This window comes from Protomyctophum parallelum (assembly GCF_964188405.1).
Source record: "Protomyctophum parallelum genome assembly, chromosome: 17".
Taxonomy (NCBI): Eukaryota; Metazoa; Chordata; class Actinopteri; order Myctophiformes; family Myctophidae; genus Protomyctophum; species Protomyctophum parallelum.
The window spans coordinates 34,256,997-34,279,890 of NC_139719.1; the positions used below are offsets into that span (position 1 = coordinate 34,256,997).

Here is a 22,894-nt window from a genome sequence, read left to right on the forward strand (position 1 = left end):
TTACGGTACCTGCTTCTGAATTCGTGGGCGACAGACTGTGACTGTGATGAAGGAAAACATGGCCAAGAAAACAGCCACACATGGCAGGATGAAGAACAGATGACTGAGCGCTGTGGTTAATACAAGGATAAGAAAGACAGTAAATTAGTCATCACGCAATCATACACTTTTTAGATAGAATACCAGGCCAGGTTAGGTAGCGTAGAAGAGAAGTGCCCAACTCCGAGGAGACAGTGAAATATGCACTGGTTTTCATTCTATATGCTTCATCAGGAACACATTTGGCACACCAGATACACTTTTCATGTAAAATGCCTGGCAGCAAACGTAGGTGAGTTTGAATATAACTTAGGTCTATACTATACGATGCGATGGCAGGAGAAGATATCATGGTTTGTAGTCTGCTCGGTTGACATTAAAAAGCAATTATCTTGTTTTTTATGTCGGATCACAAGTTCTCTGAACTGCCATGGTGCCAGCTAACAGAGTCGAATCAATTGAACACAGCAGACATGTGTCTGCATGCTTCGGTGTGAAGCCCACTGTTATCCACTGAAACCCGTTAACCCTTTCCCTCTTTCTCTCTAGTCTAGACTAAATAACTTGATGGGGTTGAGATTGTAGATCTACTATTTTCAATGGATGTTCACCCCAGAATAGGGATGCTAGGGTGGCTTCTTTTGTCTTGAGTGGCTGAACTCTGAACTGTCGCTCTGCCTGTGTAACTATACATTCATACGTTTCGTTGTGAGCTTGTAGATCGTCCATAGAAAAATGTACATACCCAAAATTAGGATGCCAGGGTTTAACTGACTAAAGCCTATAATAAATGTACACCTATACACTGTCATATGACAAAGTATACAGTAAGCTATCCTGTACCACCACCTCTCCCTCCCTGCCCTGTCACTGTCCTCTGTCAGGCGTGACGGTCAACTCACGGTTCCTGCTGACGTATATGCTGTAGGAGGTCTGTAGCTTGCTGACGTCATTGCGGGCACTGATGTCGAGGCAGTGCAGCCCTGTGGAGGTGAAGGTGTAGTTGAGCTGTAGCGTGTTGGTGTTTATCATGGTCAGAGTGCAGCCCACCGGTGGTTCTGACAAGCAGTCGGGCAGAATCCGCCAACATACCCACATGGGGGGACTGAGGAGAGACAGAGAGAGAGAGACAGAGGTACAGAGGGAGAGGGAGATCAAGAGAGACACACACACACACACACACACACACACACACACACACACACACACACACACACACACACACAGAGAAACAAAGAGAGAGCAGAGACAGGAGGAGTTATAATATTGGAGGAGATGGTTGGGAGATGACAGAAAGAAAGTAGGAAACAGACAGACAGAGGAAGGGAGGATTACAGTAAAGCAACAGTGAATGAGAGGGGGGGTTGAAACGGTGATGAGGGAGAGAAAGTGAGAAAAAGAGAGAGAGAGACTGGAATGAGTGTGTGTGTGTTGGGGGAGGGGTGTCAGGTGACTCTGAGATGGTGAAGATACAGTGATCATGACCTGGTTCCCGATCCAGCGCTCCAGGTTCGTCACAGAAATTGACGAATGAGTCAGTCAGTCAGCCGTCATTACATGGTATCTTTCATAAACACGGAATGAAGGGGACTATTGCTTTCACAGAAACTAGTAAACAACTTACCTCCCGTCTACGTGGAAAGCCAAACTTGAGTTTTGAGACACACGGAATGATGTGGGCCCCTCCATGTCAATGCTTTTGATGGTATCTAGAAAATAAATGCTTTGCGTCATTGGCTGATTTCACAATTTCACAAAACTTTCCCCTACAAAGGACAGAGCCATTATCTCTATAATGTTTCACAAATGGTACACTGACGCAGAGATTTAAGAATTGCTAGATTAAGCATAGCAACATTATAGGCTAATAGGCTATGCACTTATTACATTACTATGTAGACCTACATTTAATAAATATTATAATATGTGGATTTACAAACCCAGGACTTTTAAATTTATGGAATAGAGGCCTTCAATTCCCTCTTCCTCCTCGTCTTCCATCTCAGCCCCCACCTTCAAGCGCAGAGTATAGTTCCCTGACTCTGCATAGTTGTATTGCACAACTGGCTCCGTTCCTTCAATCACCGCTCTGCGTTAGAAGAAGGGGCGAAATGTTATACGGTAATTTAGGAATGCTAAATTTACATTAAAAAAAAAAAAAAAAAACTCTCAGTGTCATACCCGTTTCCAAAATCCCACGTGTAGGTAAACTTGGCCGTGCGTAAAGACTTCTGCGGGTCGAACAACTGAAACATAGCTTCGGTTGGGACATCCGAGGCCAGCTCTCCAGTGTCTCGCACTAAGGTGGCATTTCCTTGCTTCTGGTAGAACACCAACTTCCCTGCAACATTTTCTAAATATATGAAAGTGTAGTTATCAGACAATGAGGCCACCAGTCAGTTGAGTAAAGTAACCCTTTTGCATATTAGCCGATATCGTTTGTAGTGCACTGATGGAAAGTAACTAAGTACATTTACTCAAGAATATACTTTAGTCAAATATCGGTGTACAGTAGGGCTTTACTTTACTGTTTTACTTTCTGTTGATTTATACTTTAAGGCCTACTCCACTACATGTCATCTCAGAGGCAAATTGTTTTATTCTACTAATTATTTGACAGCTTCAGTTACTAGTTATATCGCAGATTTAGATTACTCTTACAAAACATTTATTAACTTATACAATGTCATTAATTGGCCATTCTGCATAATGAGCACTTTTACAGTATTACTACTAGTACTATCTTGTCTTGTGATGCCAATACTTTTATTCAAATAATATTTAGAATGCAGAACATAACTCGTAACTCGTAACAGAGTATTTATATTTATGTGGTATTGCTACTTAATAAATCTGACAACATAATGGGCTTCATCACAAAAGATAATGACTTACGACATACTTAAAGAAAGCTGAACTGTTTGAATATAGCCTACCCAAAGTGTTGACAGGATCTGCCACCACAGCCACTCGAAGGTCCAGTATCAGGGGAAGACATGCCAAGATCCACAAACCTATATGCCTGAAAGTTTAATAAAAAAAATATATCCAATGAGTAAAGTTAAATAAACAATATATCACCAATTAAACATTTACCATATTGTATCCTAATTACCGATGCATATGCGCGTGTCCACTTGCAGAGGAGGCGAATAGAAGACCTCAGAAATGTATACAAAAATACTTATAGGACATGGAGATGGTTGGAGTTGTGGTCTGTTGGAGCCATCAGAAGGGTATGTGTTTTCTTCTGTATCAATACTGTACAATCTTAAAATCAACACCATGCGTGTCAATCATGTGCTTGGCTCAACAGTGACCCTTTTGTACAGTGGCCTGCCTCTTCCAGTTAGATAAAGTTGCATTGCTTTAAATGGGTACTGACTCTACTCCCTGAACAAAATATAAATGTAATTCCATATTTCAACATTCATTGTTATAAAGGCTAAAGCAATTCAAGTATTCAATGATTATGTTGTTTTATGGGGATAATGGGGGCTCGTTTAGGTCTGGAAGCTTAAAGGTATATTCAGTGATTTCACTTAATTCAAATATCACTTATTTTTTTGTTTTGTTGTGATAATCCTCCCTACTATAGAGTGTGCTGACCATATAAGGAGTTCCTCCCTGTCCCCAGTTAACCCCTGGTGGTCAAAAAACCTTAGGTTTCGTTTTTGACTCTCTATCCTGATTGGACGAAAGGCTGGGTCCCACAGCCAAAAACGAAACCTAAGGTTTTTTGAGTGAAATCACTGAATATACCTTTAACATCAGCACCTTTCTCTCTTTTTCTTCGACTAAATAAATATCCACCTGGGGGCGCCAAATATACAATCGCGGGGAAACTATCTGGAAATGTCGTGCCCGTCCAGTTATCTGGTTTTGGGCATTCTCAACTCAACTGAAACTCGTACGAATAGGCTACTATAGAAAATACACTAACTTGGTATAACTGACAAAAAATATTACCGGTATATAATACATTTATAAAATAGAATAAGCTATAGGGTCACTTTTTTAGGGTGCCCACCGTGCCCTCGTGGCTCAAGCTCACCTGATGGAGCGCATATGCCTTTGGTAGCCGACCCATGGGTTCGAGTGTCTGAGTCTGACCCGTCACCCTTTGATGCATGTCCATCATTTCTCTCTCCTCTCCCCAACCAGGCAACCACTTCCTGAAAAGTCCTGATTAGCGCGCGCGCACACTCACACGCACACGCACACGCACGCACGCACACACACACACACACACACACACACACACACACACACACACACACACACACACACACACACACACACACACACACACACACTCACACACACACACACACACACACACACACACACACACACACAGAGAAGAGAGCACGAGGTGCCCAGCCCTGACATGTCATCCCAAATTCTAATGAACGCAACACCGAAAGTGCTTGACTAGTGGCGTGTCGTCACGCCCCCGCCCCCCACCGCTGCCACACACCGGCTCCCTCACGGAGAAGCCCGGCCGTCAGTAACAGTGTCGTCTCGTTTTGACCAGGGAAACATCTGATCGCTTTCTACTGTGTTGATCGCGCGTTGAGACCCCCATGCACGCATGCAGAGAGGGACCACGGTGCCAAGAGCGTGGAACCAACGTTAACGTGGGGAAAGACTTGGATTTACACTTTTTTTTTTGAGTGGTCGGAATAATAGAGCCAGGCTATTTTTTTATTTATTTTCTTCCCCCCCCATCTTATAGGGGACTTAGGTTATACCCGCAGACATGTCTCGAGTTCCAGAAGACGTGAACAAGCTTACTGAAAGTACATATAAGGTGAGTGAAGGAGCTTGCAAGATGCTTGGTGACAACCAATGCTAGAAGATTGTTTTCCTCTAGTTTCTATTTTTATAATATTGATGTTATCAAGATAGTCGTGCCATGTTTGATTGCTCGAACAACAATAACACAGAAATTCAAATGCCAGGGACACACCCTGTTTTAAATTTAGGAGATATGACTACACATGAAGTTAAAAAAAGACGCACTGCAGTTGGAGCACTTATTTGTAATTGCCCATTTTGTCAATCTCCTTAAGTCCCCCCCTCAGTTTCAAGAACTGGGGCTTGTGTGTGTCTGTGTCATTGTTTGAGGTGAATTATACCTGCAATTTACAACATGCCACAGTTTAAGCAAGGCTGGGAGAAAGAGTATAGGAACCTGTTTCTCTATTTTCCCTCACTGTGTTCTGTTCCTTTTTTCCTGTTCATAGAGTGCAAGTAAAGGCATACCTGCCCCTTCATTGTTCTATTGAGGGTGTGCCTGGGGAATAGAGAGAGGGAGAGAGAGAAAGAGGTGAACAGCACTTGATTGTCAAGGCATTTCAATAGGAAGGGTTGAGGTTCATGCTGCAAAAATAGCAACAACTTTGTGAGGGACTTCGCTCTCTCACAGAGCTGTAAAATGTGAAGGGTCAAGTTAAACATTGAACATTTTTTATTATTCTCTTCTGGAGTTCTGGAGGAGCCAAACAAACAGTGGCACGCCATTTTTGTGTTTAAGGTTTAGATTAACACAGAGTCTGCATATCATATCCACCCACGCTAAGAAATGGGCTTGTATGAGTGTGTGTGTGTGTGTGTGTGTGTGTGCGTGTGCGTGCGTGCGTGCGTGCGTGCGTGCGTGCGTGTGTGTGTGTATGCGTGTGTGTGTGTGTGCGTGCGCGTGTGTGCTTGTGTGTGAGCGAGAGAGAGAGTGAGACAAAGATAGGGGGGTCATACCTGTGGTTTGTAGCCTACCTGTGTGTTGCAACAGTACCTCGAAAATGACAGCTATGAATGGATCGTCACGTATTCCTTCATCATAATCTTTCCTCTCTTTGTTCTAGAATGTGATGGAAAACTTCAACCCAGGTCTAAGGAACCTGGTCAATCTGGGGAAAAACTATGAGAAATCGGTCACAGGTACATACCATACATACCATTTGTTACTCGACACATAAAAGTGTTTTATAATTGGCATGTTATGATTTTATTATTGACCTGAGCCTCTGTGAAGGCTCAAGTCATGATATAGACTAGAGATACTTCAGTAAAAACCACTAACTTTGTGTGATATTGTATGCATTTGCTATAGTCTGTGGCTGTGCTCACTCCAATGTGTATACATTTTTTGTTTTTCTAAACTTTGTTTGCTGGGTTTTCACAGTACAATTGCCACACCAGTGTGTCTCTAAAAGTAAAACCACTATTTGTTGATGTCTTGTGTATCTCTTTGTTCATAGCGATGACCCTTGCCGGGAAGGCCTACTTTGATGCTGTGTCAAAGATTGGAGAAAACGCTGCTGTGTCACCCGTCTCTAGAGAACTTGGTGAGTTTCATACCAGTAACAACACCTCCCCCAATCAAACTATGGTACCCACTATAACCGAAAGCACCTAGCATTCCGCATGTGTTACGCGTTGTTGCGCTTTCTTATCAACAAACATTATGATTAGAGCAATGTAGAACACTAGTGAACTGCATATAAGTACGACCTAGCCTTGTTCACCTTGTTCACCCCAACAAATGATCACTCTTCCTTAACAGTTAACCAGACATATTTCTGCTTATGTAAACAACACTTAATACCTTTCCATCAGTAATTGAATTTCTGTTGCTCCTCTTTTGTGTCTCTAAGCCTACCATTAAGCTTACACAGGCTGCTATTCATTCTCCATCATATGTTTCCACAGCTATGACAAAATTATGACCAGTTTTATCCAGGGGGACTAGTAACTCTATGTTGTTAAGATCCAGTAAGACGCATTTTTTGCATTGTGCTGTCAAGCTCGATGCTGCAGAAAGGGTCTGTGGAAGGTAACTTAGGTTGTATTATACAAAGACCCATGTTAAAAGGATCCAGTGCTGTGTTCCTCTTTTTTTCACAAACCTGACCAGTGACCACAGAGTGAAGAGAGAATGTCTATTATGCTTGCTTTACTCCCTCTAGCTCACTTTTTAATTACTTTTTTGTGTATTTGAAGTGTGTGGAATGTATGCCCGTTTGTACGCCTGGGTTGTGTGCACGCGCACAGACACACACACACACACACACACATTCTATGGACACACACAGGCATTTACAGTGTGTGCGTGCGTGTGCGCACTGCACACGTGCACCTATACCGCATCTTTATCCATAGAATGAAATGTTATAGAAAAGACCAAATTCCTCAAACACTGACAACAAGGGCCCAACTTAGTGTGTTGCGCTCACATACAGTAATAACATAATTATACAGGACAAGAGTCCACTCAATATGCCAATTAATTGACCAGACATGTCACATGACACGGGTGTATCTTTTTAAAAGGCATATTCTTCTTCTATAAATGCTAGCTCTTCAGTCAGTCCTTCAGCAAGACCCTGTGAATTCTCTCACACACTGTGCATTCAGGGAGAAGTGGCAAACAGACAGAACAAACAGACAGAGACAGAGAAGAGACTCTTACACTGTCTCGATCTTCACCCCATCCCTCCATCTGGTCTCACCAAATATGGGGAGTGACGTGCATGGTTCTGACTTCTGATTTTTTAGAGTCTAATTTAAGCTTCTTCATGCAACGTTATGCTCAATTGTTGAAGACAACAGCGTTATTTTGGTCGTACGTAAATCTCAAAAGGACGATATAGAATCAGATTAGGATTAAGCACACAGGGCCCTAATTTGCCCCTTACCCCTTATCCCTAAACGTTTTTGACATTTTTACTATTTTTGAAAAACATTTTCAAATAGTTCAAATAAATCTAACAGGTCACAACTATTTTAAAATTTAAAATACTTTTCAAAATAGTAAAATATGGCTACTAAGTTCCTAGCTAAGGCACAAGAGTGTTCTGTACACAGAATTTAGTATTATTAAGGGATTATTGTAAAATGCAATAGCGTGCATTCTAACATAGTTTGACAGTTTTGACAGTGAGTGACACTGAAAAGCTTAAAGGATTTGTTTTCACCAAAATTCTATCACCAATTAATTTCATATTGCGGCCTGTGGCCACAGTAAGTCCTCTAGTTGTACAAGTCAAGTCCCAAGGCATTGTCTATCTCTCTGCACATACACACAGAGCAAGAGAAAAGGACCGTTTGTTTTGTAATTTAACGTGTTTAATTAGGCCCTTTGAAAGCACAGATGAGCAGACTTTGTGGCTGTTTGCTGTTCTACCCACAGTATTGTGTGAACCCGGTTTGACCCCCTTCTTTCTTCCTTGTGGCTTTTGAAAATACTTTTTCAAGTTTTCAAAAATAGACGATCTACAAGCTCTGGCCAAAATATTAAATAAAGGCATACATGTTTTTGTTTTGTTTTCGTAGGATGCCCTGGGGCCCCAGGACCCTACTTTGAGAACCACTTTCATAGAGAACCGTCAGCTTATCGTCTCTAATTGCTTGGAGAAGTGATACCGATAACATTCCCACTTCTCCTACTTCAATGACCCATATTTGCCACGTCCTCCAGTGTGTGGTCATTTAATCAACTAAGTCAACTTTTACCAGTAATTTGTTAGTAGAACCCTTGATAAAGAGAGAAAACTACCATTCTCATGGTAATACATTACACAGTCCCCGCTATTGTAGTGTGTAAAATGACCATACTATCCATCATACCATATAGATGGTGGTCGTAGTTTTCAATGGTTCTACAATTTGACGTTTCCTGCACTGGGAGCGAGAGTGGACTCCATGGGGAGTTGCCACAGCACTTGAAAAAGCCGCAGGTTTTGAGACTGAGAGAATGAAAATGTTATTGAAAGAATAGAGTGGTCCCCACCCCTTCCACCTTTTATCCCAGTTGTTTGTCAAGCCTCGGCAGATTTTGTTTTTTACTGAGATATCGAGGCATGCTGTCAGTAAGAGACATGGTAAATGGCATATGCCGTGTGTGTGTATGTGTGTGTGTGTGTGTGTGTGTGTGTGTGTGTGTGTGTGTGTTTAGTTTTCAGAGCATGAACATTTGAGAGGACACATCTTATGTTTGAAGTAGATTTAATGAGATAAATAGATCCAAAATGGAAACACGCACATCTAAATAAAAAGGTTGACGGGTGCTGAACAAAAAATGTACATACAGAAAGAAGGTAGGATGTCCGCACGTCGTTCTTAAGAACGGTGTGCGGACATCCTACCTTCTTTTTGAAGTAGATTTAATGTCATGGTTAATGGTAATTTCACAAGCTTGACATATTTCTTATTTATGCTGTATTTTCTTCTGAAGTGAAGTGGGTGGCTTGGGATTTAGATTTAGTTCAGTATGTATGTCACAGCAGCTATGCTGAATGAAATGTAAAAAATACAGAATACTAATAATCATGACCAAGGTAAAGTAAAGGTAAATGTCCATGTTTGCTCCTATTCTTTTGATCCCATTCAGTGTTCACCAGGCCAGAACTCCTCAGAGCCAGTGCCACATACCCATGTCACACTCCACAGCTCTCCAAACAAACACTTATTAAGACCTCCATCAACCATTAAACTAAAGGCTTGGGTTATCTCTGCCAAGAGATCATGTTTTTAACCCCTGTGTGTGTGTGCAACTAGCTAATTCAACACCCATATCCCTCCAGTTTATGGGATGTAGTGGGACTAGACAACTGCAGATATTTAAGTTCACATATGCAAGCCTATATTTAACCAACGGACATATTTAACCAACTTACATTCATAAACATAGTTTTTTCCCCCTCTACACAAAATATATTCACCAAAAATAGCCGACCTACAAGCTCACAACACGTCACGTTGCGGTGCATTGTGACTGTGAGCTTGTAGATAATGATATTTTATCTAATGTTTGTACAGTAGTGAAGTCAGAGAGAAACTGTGGGCCCGAACTCTAGATGTGAGCACTGCATGTGCATAGCAGCCCAGAGTATTTAAAAAAAAAGAAAAAATAATCGACGATCTACAAACTCACAATTGCCTTGCGATGCATTGTGAGCTTTTAGATCTACTATTTTTGCTTTTTATTGTATTTTCTTGTTTTGCCTATATGAGGGTTGAAAGGTGCCAGGTGGAGAGTGGTTAAAACAAGGATTGCTCCACTCAAAGTACTATAATCAATTTGACATTCATGCTGGTGACACATTCATATGAAATGAAATCAGAAAGGCTGGCCTTGGGTGTGGCTCATCTGTGGCAACGGCCAAACACTCACTCTCTGTCTGCCTGCATGGAACGGAATGCACTGAAGGGAGAAACTCAGTCATCCTGACTCAGATAGGTGGTGGCCATATTTTATACGATATCAGGCTGAATTGACACAGTCTCGGGGCCAACTGTGAAGTCCACCTTGATTTCCAGCCCTAATAGTGAGTTCTACAAAGTTCAGGTTTTCTCTGGTCAGCAGACGGTAACAAGAACAAGTAACACAAAGATAGTTCATGTATAACAGTTATCAGACCAGGGTCGAAACGTACTTATCTCGTATACTTTCACTGTTTCCTGTAACCGCCTTATCAAACATTATCCTAGACAGGGATTATGTGTCCACAAGGGCTCAAACAGCTCATAAATAACATCACGTATGGTGAGTGCTCAAGGCGTTGCTGTGTGTCCCATCAACAGACTCATAAAACAGCTATTTGATACTTGTGGCACAGGTGTTGGTTTGTGTACCTATTGAGGCGTTTCGCTCTCATGTTTACAGTAACAAGGTAACAGCTTTTAAAGCATGTCACGCTCCAATGTGCATTTTCAAATCCTCCCCACAATCACAGAATTGAGACCCTGAGCATGTATTTTGATTAAATCAAACAACCTTATCTGCTGGCTAGAGCGGAAGGGCAGATTTGGATAAAGGAGTATAATAATCATAGAGTGTGCACTTTTCCCAAATCATGTTTTATCACCCTTTCTTCGTCGCATACACCGTCAGCGGTCAGAGACCCTAAACTTGGATCAACCTGCCATAATCATAATAATGGAGGAAATATGACTGGCAAAGTCTTTATATTCTTTTCAGATGGGAAACTGGAAACCTTTTTAAGTTCTTGTTGTTCGTCCCATTAACTGAGAATAATTTGTTCTTGTTTCCACCCTTGTTTCCAAAAACACCCCACTCAATCAAATGCTACCCTAATAAACATTTTTTAGTGACGTCTGTCATAAATGTGTTGCCCTGTGCACCTGCAGTGGGAGAGAACATGCAGAGATTTAGAAGACAACCATATCTTCTGTTGACATTTTTACACCTCAGTTCTCACAGCTCGTTACCGTGGAGAGGAAATCTGCAGGGGTTTGTTCTGTTGTGTTCACATTGTAGCCTCTCTCTCTCTCTCTCTCTCTCTCTCTTTCTCTCTATCCTTTTCTCTCACCCTCATATGTCTGTCTGTCTCTTTCTGTCAACTCATTCCTTCCCAACTTACATAAGACCCAGTTACTTCTCTCTTCAGGTTGTTTATTTGACTGACTTTAAGTGGTTAGATGACATGTGTGCTATACCGTCTGTCAGGGATATCAGGCCATCATGTTTATATTTCAGGCATTTCACTGACAACTCCTATCCGAATCTTTAAAAAGAAAACGTCCTTCTCCCTCACACACTTTTCTCTGCTTTATTTATTTTCAACACTTCATCATGAAAGTCTATATCCATGTCCTTGACTCCTGGTGAAGGTCCTTGTTTGACTGAAACACTGATAAATATAGCATAGAAAAGAATGCATGGGCGTATGCAGTTTTCCTTTCCTATCCCAGGCAGCACCACAATTATTTTTAACAGTGTGCACGTTGAACTATCCTCTGGGTCTTTATGACTGCTTTAACTGCCATGGCGACAAAATCGCCCTTGTGGCGAGTCGTGGGATCAATAAAGGTTTTTCTATCTATCCAAGAGACCTTCTGATTCTCAGATGGCCTCTCTAGTACTACAGCCGGAGGCCAGAGCCCTAGTGTTATTACAAGGTCCCTATGATCCTAGAATGATCGACCATGCTGTTACATTTACTCGCCCTCACGAGCAGACGGTTACACATCTTAAACCCCCCCAGAGGTGATATTTGCAGGTGCACAATGGCCTCCTATTCCTCCCACACCCTGCTCGAACTTCTCCCAGTCTCTCTATATCTGATACCCTCATGCATGCAGTTTGTTGTTGGGGACCGTATAAACATCCCTGCACACACACCCCTCCAAACGCCCCTGTCCCGTCCCGCCTCGTCTGAAGCACAAAGGCAGCATTTACCAGTACGTTCTGTTGACCTTCAGAGGGCAATGTTGTTGTAGCTGGACGCCGTAGCGGACCTGTCGAGTGAAGCAGAGCGCTACAGCTCTCTGTTTCACCACGGCAGAGCTGAGGTCAGTCTGTCTATGAGTGTAGGGCAGGAGATATCACAGGGAAGTAAAGTGTGTGCATGTGTGTGTGTGTGCGTGTGTGTGTGTGTGCGTGCGTGCGTGCATGTGTGCGTGTTTGACTGTGTGTGTGTGTGTGTGTGTGTGTGTGTGTGTGTGCGTGTGCGTGTGCGTGCATGTGCGTGCGTGCGTGCGTGAGGTGAAGTAGGGCCAAAGTATATGTCAAGTGTATGTCAGGTCAAGTGTGTTCGGGTGTGTGTGTGTGTGTGTGTGTGTGTGTGTGGGTGTGTGGGTGTGTGTGGGTGTGTGTGGGTGCACATACAGTAGTGTGTGGCTGTGTGTGTGTGTGTGTGTGTGTGTGTGTGTGTGTGTGTGTGTGTGTGTGTGTGTGTGTGTGTGTGTGTGTGGTGTCCCAGTTTTGGTCTTTGTAGGCGAAAAAAAAGATTTTCAAAGATCTTTTGAAAATAGCAGATGTAGTAGTTAACTTGATGATGCTTAATGTTTAAATTAACTCTTTCTGTGTACCCATTCAACACCCACGATGTAACAATGTTCAGATATGATGTACTCTTTCTTATGTCTGTGCTTTTACAGGTTTTACCAGAACATTCATTGTCTGTCCTGCAGTAAACCCTATAGTCTAGATTTCACCCCATTGTGATCATAGAAGCACTATAAACTGTGTAGCTCTAATTGTCCCTTCTGTTTACAGTATTGACTGACTGGCTCCTATTGTCCCACATCACATCTACGGTGTACTGGATTTGTGAATGGAGATTGTTCTGTATCTAACTGCACAACAACAGAGCATTTTGTAGAGGTTACTTATTCACAGCTGTTCAAATAGTGTCTGGTTTGACAGAGAATTTGTCTTTGAAATATGTAAAACGCTTGATGAAATTTATGTCTACACAGACATTTTCAAAACTGGTCCTGATGACAGAGATTGGTCTCAACTTATGACAAATTGTGGTTGTCATAAATCAGCTTCTTGTTGTCATGCGGAGCTGGTGAGTGGTTTCCCCTGGTATCCTGTTCATCTGTTCGTCTGTGGTGAAGAGGTGCACGCACATCCAAGAAAATTCAACAGGTGCTCGAAGAAAAAAAATAAACTAAAGAGAAGGAGGATGTCTGCACACCGTTTTGAATGCCCCCAAAATAATGTATTACCAAAAAGTCATATCTGCCACCTATGTATGTCCCTTCGAGGGATTTGTGTCCCTGTTTGGGGCATAGTCGGAAATCAGAATCAAGGAATTTTGATTTGGTTGGCTTTCTCACATAAGCCATACACAACAAATAACAAAATAGGAAATGTGAGATATGTTCCATACAGTATTCACATACGGTAGTCAAGAGGCATGCAGCCATATGATCAGATAGATACACAGAATCAATTATAATACACAATAGGTGCTACTGCTCGTTTGCTTGTTTGAATACCCACCCGGGACCTGTTGGGAAAATGTGGTGAAGGACAGGAACAAAGTGACAAACACTCTTCTTCAGCAACTACTGCTGTGGTGCTCTTTCTTTTTCTTTTCAAAATCTTTTTCTTTTCGTTAACAGTATGCGTGTCAAGTCACAGATTCATAGAAAAATTTAAATTAAAACATTCGATTTTAGTGACTGTGGGGTAAACAAACGTACTGTATAAATCACAGAGATCGTGGGCAGACATATTAAGAAGACTGTTATTGTGCATAACATGGCCCTTCAAGACAAAAGAAAAACGAAAAATATTTTCTCCCCAATTTAGTATAGCCAATTCCCAATTCCCCAGCCTCTCTACAAGTACTCCATCTCTGCTAACCCCCACAATCAGTCATTGGGAGGGTGAAGAAAGCCTCAGGTTTCCTCCGATACCCGGGCCGTCACAGCCTGCTGTGGTGCTCTTGAGCAAGGCACTGACAGTACGGCAGGGCTAATGCGCGCCCCTGGGCTTTTGTTTAAACTTGAATAAAAATATTTTGAAAAGAAATGTACGACTTCCAACGAACACAATTGGCCGTGTTCGCGGGTGGGAAGCTGAATGGGGAGGGCTCATCTTTGTCGCTGCATTGATAATCCCCACAAGTGGTCAGGGCGCCTGTTCAGGGGAGGGAGGAGGTGGGGGGGATAGCGTGTACCTCCACATGCGTTACGCCCCCCTAGTGAGACCTTTCACTGTCGGGTGGAAAGAAGATGTTGGCTTGACGGCCCGGGTATCGGAGGAGACCTGAGGCTTTCTTCACCCTCCCAATGACTGATTGTGGGGGTTAGCAGAGATGGAGTATTTGTAGAGAGGCTGGGGAATTGGGAATTGGCTATACTAGGTTAGCAGAGATGGAGTATTTGTAGAGAGGCTGGGGAATTGGGAATTGGCTATACTAAATTGGGGAGAAAATGTTTTTCGTTCTTCTTAATATGTCTGCCCACGATCTCTGTGATTTATACAGTACGTTTGTTTACTCCACAGTCACTGATACTAAAATCGAATGTTTTAATTTTAATTTTTCTATGAATCTGTGACTTGACACGCATACTGTTATAAAACGAAAATAAAAAGATTTTGAAAAGAAAGAAATGTACGACTAAACTCACTGGAACACTGTGGTTGTAGTGGGAAGCTCCGGTACAATAGGCGTGAATGTGTGTGTGAATGCCATGGGGACTTGGAGAGTGCAGGATGAAGGCCAACTGTGGCCGAAAGTAAACGTAACATACTGTTTCAAAGTAATCTAAACACTTAGGAGCAATGCTGTTGTGCAGCCTTCTCTTGAAGTGGACGAATGGCAGCCATGCTCAAGGTGTTGTAGGGAACCATTCGTATTACCCTGAATAATAGAAAGAGTATTATTTTCGAAGTAAATGTTGTTTCTGATCTTCCTTTTAGGTGTGGTTCTGGTGGACATCGCAGAGGTCCACATGAAACTCCAACAGGAGCTGGAGGACAATGTAAGTGACGTACTTAACCTTGTAACGCTTCAGGGACGAGCAATATGTGTTCCACAGGAAGTAAAGACTAATCTACACACAAATCCATTGCATTTGTGGTCACTGCAGGCATTTGCTGCAGGCACACACACATGCACACACGCACACATACACACACACCCAACGCAGGCATGTCATCAGAAAAAACCTTTGGTATTCACTCAGGTCCAGGATCCTCATGCTTGCCAGTTAGTTGCCTTGTCTTCTGGCCAATTATCATTTGTATAATTAAGGAGTAAGGACATTCTTTTTGCTCCCATTATTTACATACTTAAAGGATACAACTTGGTCAATTAAAACATTCTTCTCGGGTCATATGAGAGGCTCACGTCTTTTTGGTTCACAGTTTTTGCATTGTTGTGGCAAAAAAGGGAAAGTTTGATAAGCAAAGAGCCGCGTGACTACATTTCATTGCCCCAAGTTAAAAGGGAAACGTTGAATGCCTGTTAATGGGCAGAGCCATGAAGGTAATATGCAATTAACTGCAGATACAAATACCCCCAAAATTTGTGAGATGGGAAGACACTGCTGTACGAGGTCTTCGAAGAGAGTAACAAATGTATAATAAAATGTCATATTCACACTGCCTTGCATGCACTCTACCACACTTTCACCATTATGAACTTCTCCTACGATCCCTGAGCTTCCATCATTCTAAACTGAGTTAACCAATACACCCTTAGTTGACCGGCGGTGTCTACGGGCTCTACACTAGTAGGGGCTCTATTTTCGTCCATGCTAAACCCCTTATCCCTTCCCTTCTTTGCCTTTCTATTTATTATTTTTTTACTATTTGATCTACATTGACACGTTGTGAGAGCTTGTAGATTGGCTATTCTAACTATTCAAAAATGTTTTTCAAAATAGAAAAAAAGGCAAAGAAGGTCTACTGACTCCTTTTTGAGGGGCGCTAGCCCCTCCTGTACACAATGTTAATGTTTGTCTTTAGTTCAATGTTTGTTTTGTAAACGCATTGACAATGAAGGGAAAATGTACGTTATTATAATGTGTCATTTACGTCATATTGTCTCTTTATTGTTAATGGCGTTTAATGTTTGTGTTTGCACCGTTTGTTTTACATCACCATTACATCACCTAATCAACATGAGTTAGACCTTAATATATTATGGCCCCTCACTTCACACGGGTGTGATTTTTTTCTCTCAAGACCTCTCCGCTCCAAAATAGCCGATCTACCAGCTCACAAAGCTTCACAATCCAATGTGTTGTGAGCTTTTAGAGCTGCTATTTCAGCTGAATGTTCGCCCCAGAATAGGGATGCTAGGGTTCATGTGGTTACGTTCTGTCTTATCTGTGATAGGGGAAAGTTGTAAATCTTTAACCTTAGCAGGCAGATAAGGCAACCAGGCCTACACTCAGCAGCCTATTATCGCACATTCCACCTCCCACACTCCATTCTATTTATCATAATGACTCCATAATGCCATGTGACTATACACTGTATACACACTGTGGGCACATTAGCCCATGTGGGTTGAAGGAGGTTGGATTTTAACTTGTGGTATATGTACTATTGTGTCTACAGCTCAAGAGGTTCCACACGGAGATTGTCACCGAGCTGGAGAAGAAGACGGAGATGGATATAAAATATATGAACGTAAGTGATGGATAGTGTGGCGCTCACATGTCCCAATAATAATCATTATACTATCTATCTATCTATCTATCTATCTATCTATCTATCTATCTATCTATCTATCTATCTATCTATCTATCTATCTATCTATCTATCTATCTATCTATCTATCTATCTATCTATCTATCTATCTATCTATCTATCTATCTATCTATCTATCTATCTATCTATCTATCTATCTATCTATCTATCTATGTCTGTCTGTCTGTCTGTCTTTCCGTCTTTCCGTCCGTCCATCCTTCCATTCATCCCTTCATCCATCCATCCTACGATCATCTCTATAGAATTATATTATTTTATTCTTCATTCTGAGTATCCCTGCCTCCCTCCATCCATCCATCCACCTAACTGTTCATCCCTCCACCTATTCATCTATCCCTTACATTCTATTGTTGTCTGAGTGACATGTGATGTTGGATGTCCCCCATAGGCCACGTTCAAGCGCTACCAGTCAGAACACAAGGTGAAGCAGGAGTCCCTGGATCGTTCTCAGACAGACCTGAAGAAGCTGAGGAGAAAGAGCCAGGGGAAACACGCTTCCAAGTATGAAATCAAAGAGAACGAGGTGAGAGGAACACTGAGATAACATGTTTATGAGAATGAGATGACAAGGGATGACATGAGGAGATGAGGTGAGGTTAAAACTGACTTAGTTTTAATCCTGGGGAAGAGAACGCAGCTTCCTGCTGTCAGTGAGATTAGTCCATGAATGTACGATGAACCCCGTCAATGAGAGACCTCCCAAGTAAGGATACTCTAAGAAATAAAAAGGGTACTTGAGTTATGTATTAACAGAGTAAAGTGACATACTGTAGAAGTGACATTGGTAAAACTCTTTCAACCTTAAGGGCCAATGACTTTCATGAATGCACTGGAGCAGGGGACTCGGGACACCACACCTTAAACTGTGGTTAGATTCTTTTTTGGTCATGTTAAATGGAGTAAATCCATATATGCATTTTCTGAAGGCACACACACACACTGGACAAATATACACAAATAAATGCATGACACAGGCACCGTAAAACTGATAAGATCGCGGCTTATTTGGGTCAGGCAAAGTGGCTTTAATCTTTGTGATGGAGACTCACTGTCGAGTGAACAACATACATTACAGACTGTTGACTTTGAAGTATTTCACTGGCTAGCTTTATCATAGTGTTTGCTTTCATAGATTTAGACTCTTTAGTTTGTCTTTATTTGCTGGCAGGGTGGCATACTGTCTAGAGTGACTATAGAGAGAACATACAATAACTGAAAGGACACAAATTCAATCCATTGACTGTAGTTACATGGTGGCCATTTTAGTGTTATTTCATAGCAATCAACAATTTGATCATTGTTTTTAGCTGTACAAGCACTTTGCAACACTGTTAAGGTTAAGTTCTACTGTATACAAATAAAGTGTATTATTATATTATTACTAATACCGTGCTATTACATTTGATGTGTCCATCGACAGACATGTGTCCTGTCAAAGTGTCCTTACATGCTGTGAGGGAGTGATATGTGTACTTTTCAGAATTGATGTACGATATAGACAGTCGTTATTCTCTCCTGTTGTCCGGTAACAAGGACAGGAACCAAATAGTCTGACACCGCAGAGTAAACATAGAAATTATTCATAAATCATTGTGACAAGATGAGCGACGGCACCAGTGTGTGAAACAAGGCTGACTGAGTAATAACTCCAATCTCTCTCTTTTGGTATTTTATTGACCCTGATGGCTCCATTGTGATGAGTAACGGAGGCCATTTTATTTCAGAGAATCACTGAGTAAAACCATTTCCTTTAGTGGAAAACATAAAAGCATCCGTCATGGGCTGTGCATTTACGGTAGATACTGTATATTTAGATAGATATTTATCATGGATTTCCCGGTGCAGTGCTCTGCGTTATTGACCACGTTCACACAACGTCAACCCTGATGGATTTGGCATCCTCCCAGACCTAACCGCTGTGAATATGGGCAACTGTCTTTCTACCTCTTTGTTTGTATCTTTCACTGTATTTCCCTCTCTTTCTCTGTCTGTTTTCCTTTCCCCCTCCCTCCCTCCCTCCCTCCCACTCCCCCGTCTCTTTGCTTTCTCCCTCTGTTGCTAATATCAGTATCACTGTTTATCTTAGCACTTGAATGGCACCTCCTTTGAAAAAAGAGGCTCCTCGTCTGGGTGGAGCTTTAATAAGCCTACGTGTTGCTGTGTAGAGAGTAGCTGAAACTCAGGCCCCTCCCTCTCACAGGTGTGAATGGTCTCTCATTGTCTGATGAAAATGACACCTGTGGACCAAAGGAGGGGGAGAGAGGGAGGTAAAGGCAGAGAGAGAGAGAGAGAAGGAGGAGACAGGGAGAGAAGGAGAGAGGGGCGGGGGGCATTGCAAATACCCAGAAAATGTTTGAAAACAGGACCACAGATTTCTATACATGCACTGCTTATTACATTTGGTTAATCACTAACAAAAATGGAATGAAGCGATGGGCCTAGACAACTTCCCTGGGGGACGCCACAGTGTGCCATTACAGTAAACACTTCACATGCATGCCTGTTGACCTAACTCAATTCAATGCACTTCCTGTAAAAGTGTCTGTATATCTGTCTGTAGACAGACAGATACAGAGATATCCATATATGGGCACAAAACGAGTTATCTGACAAACCCTCGGTCACTATGACTGCACATGATGCATGTTGGTCGGATCGGCGGTGCGACCGTGCGATGTAGGTGTTGTGGCGGCGTATGAAGTACAGTGTGCAAACAGCAGAAAGATTTGTGAGCAGTTAACACGGGGAAGGTTGCCGTATATTAGAGGTGGGTGGCTCTTCCAAGAGAGATTATGCGCTCTCATTTAGAAAGCGGGTGTAAGTGCCATCCAGCCGTTTCTCTAATTTCTTTGAAAGTGTCCATGTCTCGGAGCCATAGAGTAGAATCAGCTCGACGGTCGTCTATACATAGATCTACTGTAGTGTACATACAAACAGAACCCCAGGTCGAAAGTGTAATTGGTGGCACTGTTCGCATGCCTTTATTCAATGTTTTATTTTATTTTATTGTACATACATTTTTGTTTTTGAGGGATGCTATCCCCTCCTATATCCAGCTTTTTTGTGTATGCTCACATCATTTGTCCTACACAAACATTAAATTATAAATTCCCATTGTCAATGAATGGAGAATTTTACGTCATAGTGTCTAAGCAAATCGGCATAGTGTCTATTTTTGTCCTACACAAATATTAAATTTAATAAATTCCAATTGACAATGAATGGATGATAGTGTCTGAGCAAATAGGCATAGTGTCTATTTTACATCATGATGATGTACGATGATAAGAGCGCCCCTCACTTCACACAGGTGTGATTTTTGAGGGGTGCTACCCCCCTATACAGCTTTTGTCCACACACGTCTCAATATTTTCCATTGACAATGAAAGGAGAAATTAGGTCAAATGTCTGCCAAATATGACCTGGGACGTATCCTCAGTGATGTTTCTTGAGGTCAACAGGGTTTCTGGTCTACCAACATCATACCCCTCACTCAAGCGATTTTTCACTTGCTTTGTCAAAATAAACAAGTGTTTCCCATACCAATAAAGCCCCACTGAAATGAAGTTAATTGAATTGAGAGAGGCAGAGAGATGGAGTGATCTAGAGAGAGAGGGAGAGAGATGGAGAGAGAGAGGCAGAGAGATGGAGAGATCTAAGGAGAGAGGGAGAGAAGGCCTGGTAAGTGGCAATCTTGTAGGGCTTTAGGGAACTTCAAATATTGAGTTGGGCTGGGCTAATCCATCAAAACCCATCACCGAGATATCATGACCATGCAGGTGTTTGCACTGGAAATGAGAAAACGGTGGTCTGTGCTTCGTTACAGGGAGAAACAGACACACAAAGAGGCAAAGGAAGTTAGAGGCAGAGACCAGCGGGAGAAGAGTTACGAAACAGAGAGAGAGAGAGAGAGAGAGAGAGAGAGAGAGAGAGAGAGAGAGAGAGGGAGAGGGAGAATCATTGAGAGAGAGAGAGAGAGAGAGAGAGAGAGAGTGAGAGAGAGAGGCGGAAGAGAGAGGGAGAGAGAGGGAGGGAGGGAGAGAGAGACAGCAAGACAAATAAGAGAAAGATACAGCGAGACAGACAGAAACATAATAGAGTGAGCCCTGGAGTTAGGAGGAGGGTAAGTGACCACCACGAAACAAGAGACCCAAAAGACAGACTCCTTTCCCTGTCACCATGACTACATGGGTAAAGCTGGATCGAGGTTCGGGGTGGGCAGGGGCCGGGGGTGGTGGTGGTGGTGGAGTGGGTTCAGGGGCATGGTGGGTGTGTGGCAGAAACGGACAGGGAACAGAATTCAGAATCAACTTATTGTCACATCACACGATTGCAGGTGTAAAAGAGAATAGGGAAGAGAGGATGGAGAGGAAAGGAATGCAGAACACAGAAAAGGTTCAATAACAGGAAGTCACAGACATATCAAACAGGTCCAATATAATACATAAGGCACATGATATATATATTTTGCAATGGATAGGTGGCACTGCGAAAGGCAGAAATACATCATGACTGGAAACACAGCACATCAGGTATGTCTGACATGACATTTACACTTTGTTGTTTGCTGGTGTTTCAAAATCTACAAGATCACAGAAATCACATTATCGTGGTGAAGTTCCCATAGGCCTACCAGGTGGTGGTGCCACTCAAAAAATGGTTCATGCATCACGCCACGTACTCACAACACATACACAAGATACAATAAATTAACAACTGTTACTGCAACTATCAACACATTGAAAAGTGGAAGCATTATAAATTCAAAAGGAAATCCATTCTGACCTCTTTGTTGACCTTTCAACCTGCCTGTAGTACCTGGAGACCATCTCGTCACGCCAGGGAGACATGCAGAAATTCATCGCGGATGGTTGCAGGGAGGCCCTACTGGAGGAGAAGAGACGCTTCTGTTTCCTGGTGGACAAACACTGCATGTTCTCATACCAGACCTCCACGTTCCACGAGAAGGTCAGTGTTGTTCTGCCTCAGTTTAAAGTTTTCCTTTTCCTTTTAATGAAAGTTTTAAACTTCACGTTAATTGTCTCCATCATTAAGTCATTCACGTTTTAAAATACATTAAATGTTATTGTAACTTTGACAATAATACGTTGTGTTGGATTACCTATCTCAAAGTGTAAACTCTGAATATTTATTTTCATACCATATCGCGATGAATGGAATCCAGTGGCTTACTTGAAAATCACAGTATACTTGCAAACGCTCAGCAGTGATGCGCACAAAGAAAGTAAACGTCATGTAATTTAACATTAATGTAATTCAACAAAGGCCAGCTGCCTTTGCACACTGTTTGTTGAACCACTGTGAGTGTGACCACCGGTATAGTCCATTAAGACTTAAAAGTTGAAGTCATTGTTGTATGACTAGCACCTCTTAAAACGTCCTCTATACTGTATATGTTTCTCTTCAGGCCAGAGAGTTGTTAGCGGTTAAGTTGCCCAGCTGGCAGGACAAGTGCAGCGATGCCACCAAGGTCCCCGACACGGTGATGGCCATGATAGAAAGGCTGCCCACCCCAGTGTCCAACAGCCCAGAAAACTTGCCTTTTGTCGAACGCTACAACAGGGTAAGTGTTATCATCTGTTCTCATCTCCTCCCCTGTCCCAAGTGTATGAGATATGTATTATCTTTAATTATTGTCTCCACCAGGCCGAAGTAATAACCAGTCCTCTGGTTATTACTGCTTGGTCTCTGCTGTTTTTGCTGTACATGAGGCAATAAACGCTAATCATATTAATTAATATTGTTTGACACCTTCGCATTGATAAGCGCTTCACTGTTGCAGATTAATTGCTGAACACTGTTTATTTTGGTCTACACTTGCACATAGCCTCTCTAATTTGGTCAATTGCT

At 42.2% G+C, this 22,894-nt stretch overlaps 2 protein-coding genes across 3 annotated transcripts in view; one reads left to right on the forward strand and one right to left on the reverse strand.

The window, feature by feature from the left end:
* Positions 1–4,803, reverse strand: tmem130 (transmembrane protein 130; the record flags this gene model as incomplete). The annotated part of the gene is made up of 6 exons (XM_083787578.1): positions 1–110; positions 942–1,144; positions 1,664–1,748; positions 1,980–2,128; positions 2,221–2,392; positions 4,794–4,803. The coding sequence occupies 6 exons, from the start codon at positions 4,801–4,803 to the stop codon at positions 1–3; spliced, it is 729 nt and encodes a 242-aa protein (XP_083643704.1).
* Positions 4,562–22,894, forward strand: part of baiap2l1a (BAR/IMD domain containing adaptor protein 2 like 1a) — a 27,610-nt gene continuing 9,277 nt past the window's right edge. For both annotated transcript variants that reach the window (XM_083786979.1, XM_083786980.1), the window contains exons 1-8: positions 4,562–4,852; positions 5,904–5,979; positions 6,300–6,386; positions 15,224–15,285; positions 16,871–16,942; positions 17,412–17,546; positions 21,839–21,991; positions 22,452–22,607. In XM_083786979.1, the coding sequence (XP_083643105.1) occupies positions 4,802–4,852; positions 5,904–5,979; positions 6,300–6,386; positions 15,224–15,285; positions 16,871–16,942; positions 17,412–17,546; positions 21,839–21,991; positions 22,452–22,607 (792 nt within the window). In that variant the 5' untranslated portion in view covers positions 4,562–4,801. The remainder of the gene's footprint in view (positions 4,853–5,903; positions 5,980–6,299; positions 6,387–15,223; positions 15,286–16,870; positions 16,943–17,411; positions 17,547–21,838; positions 21,992–22,451; positions 22,608–22,894) is intronic.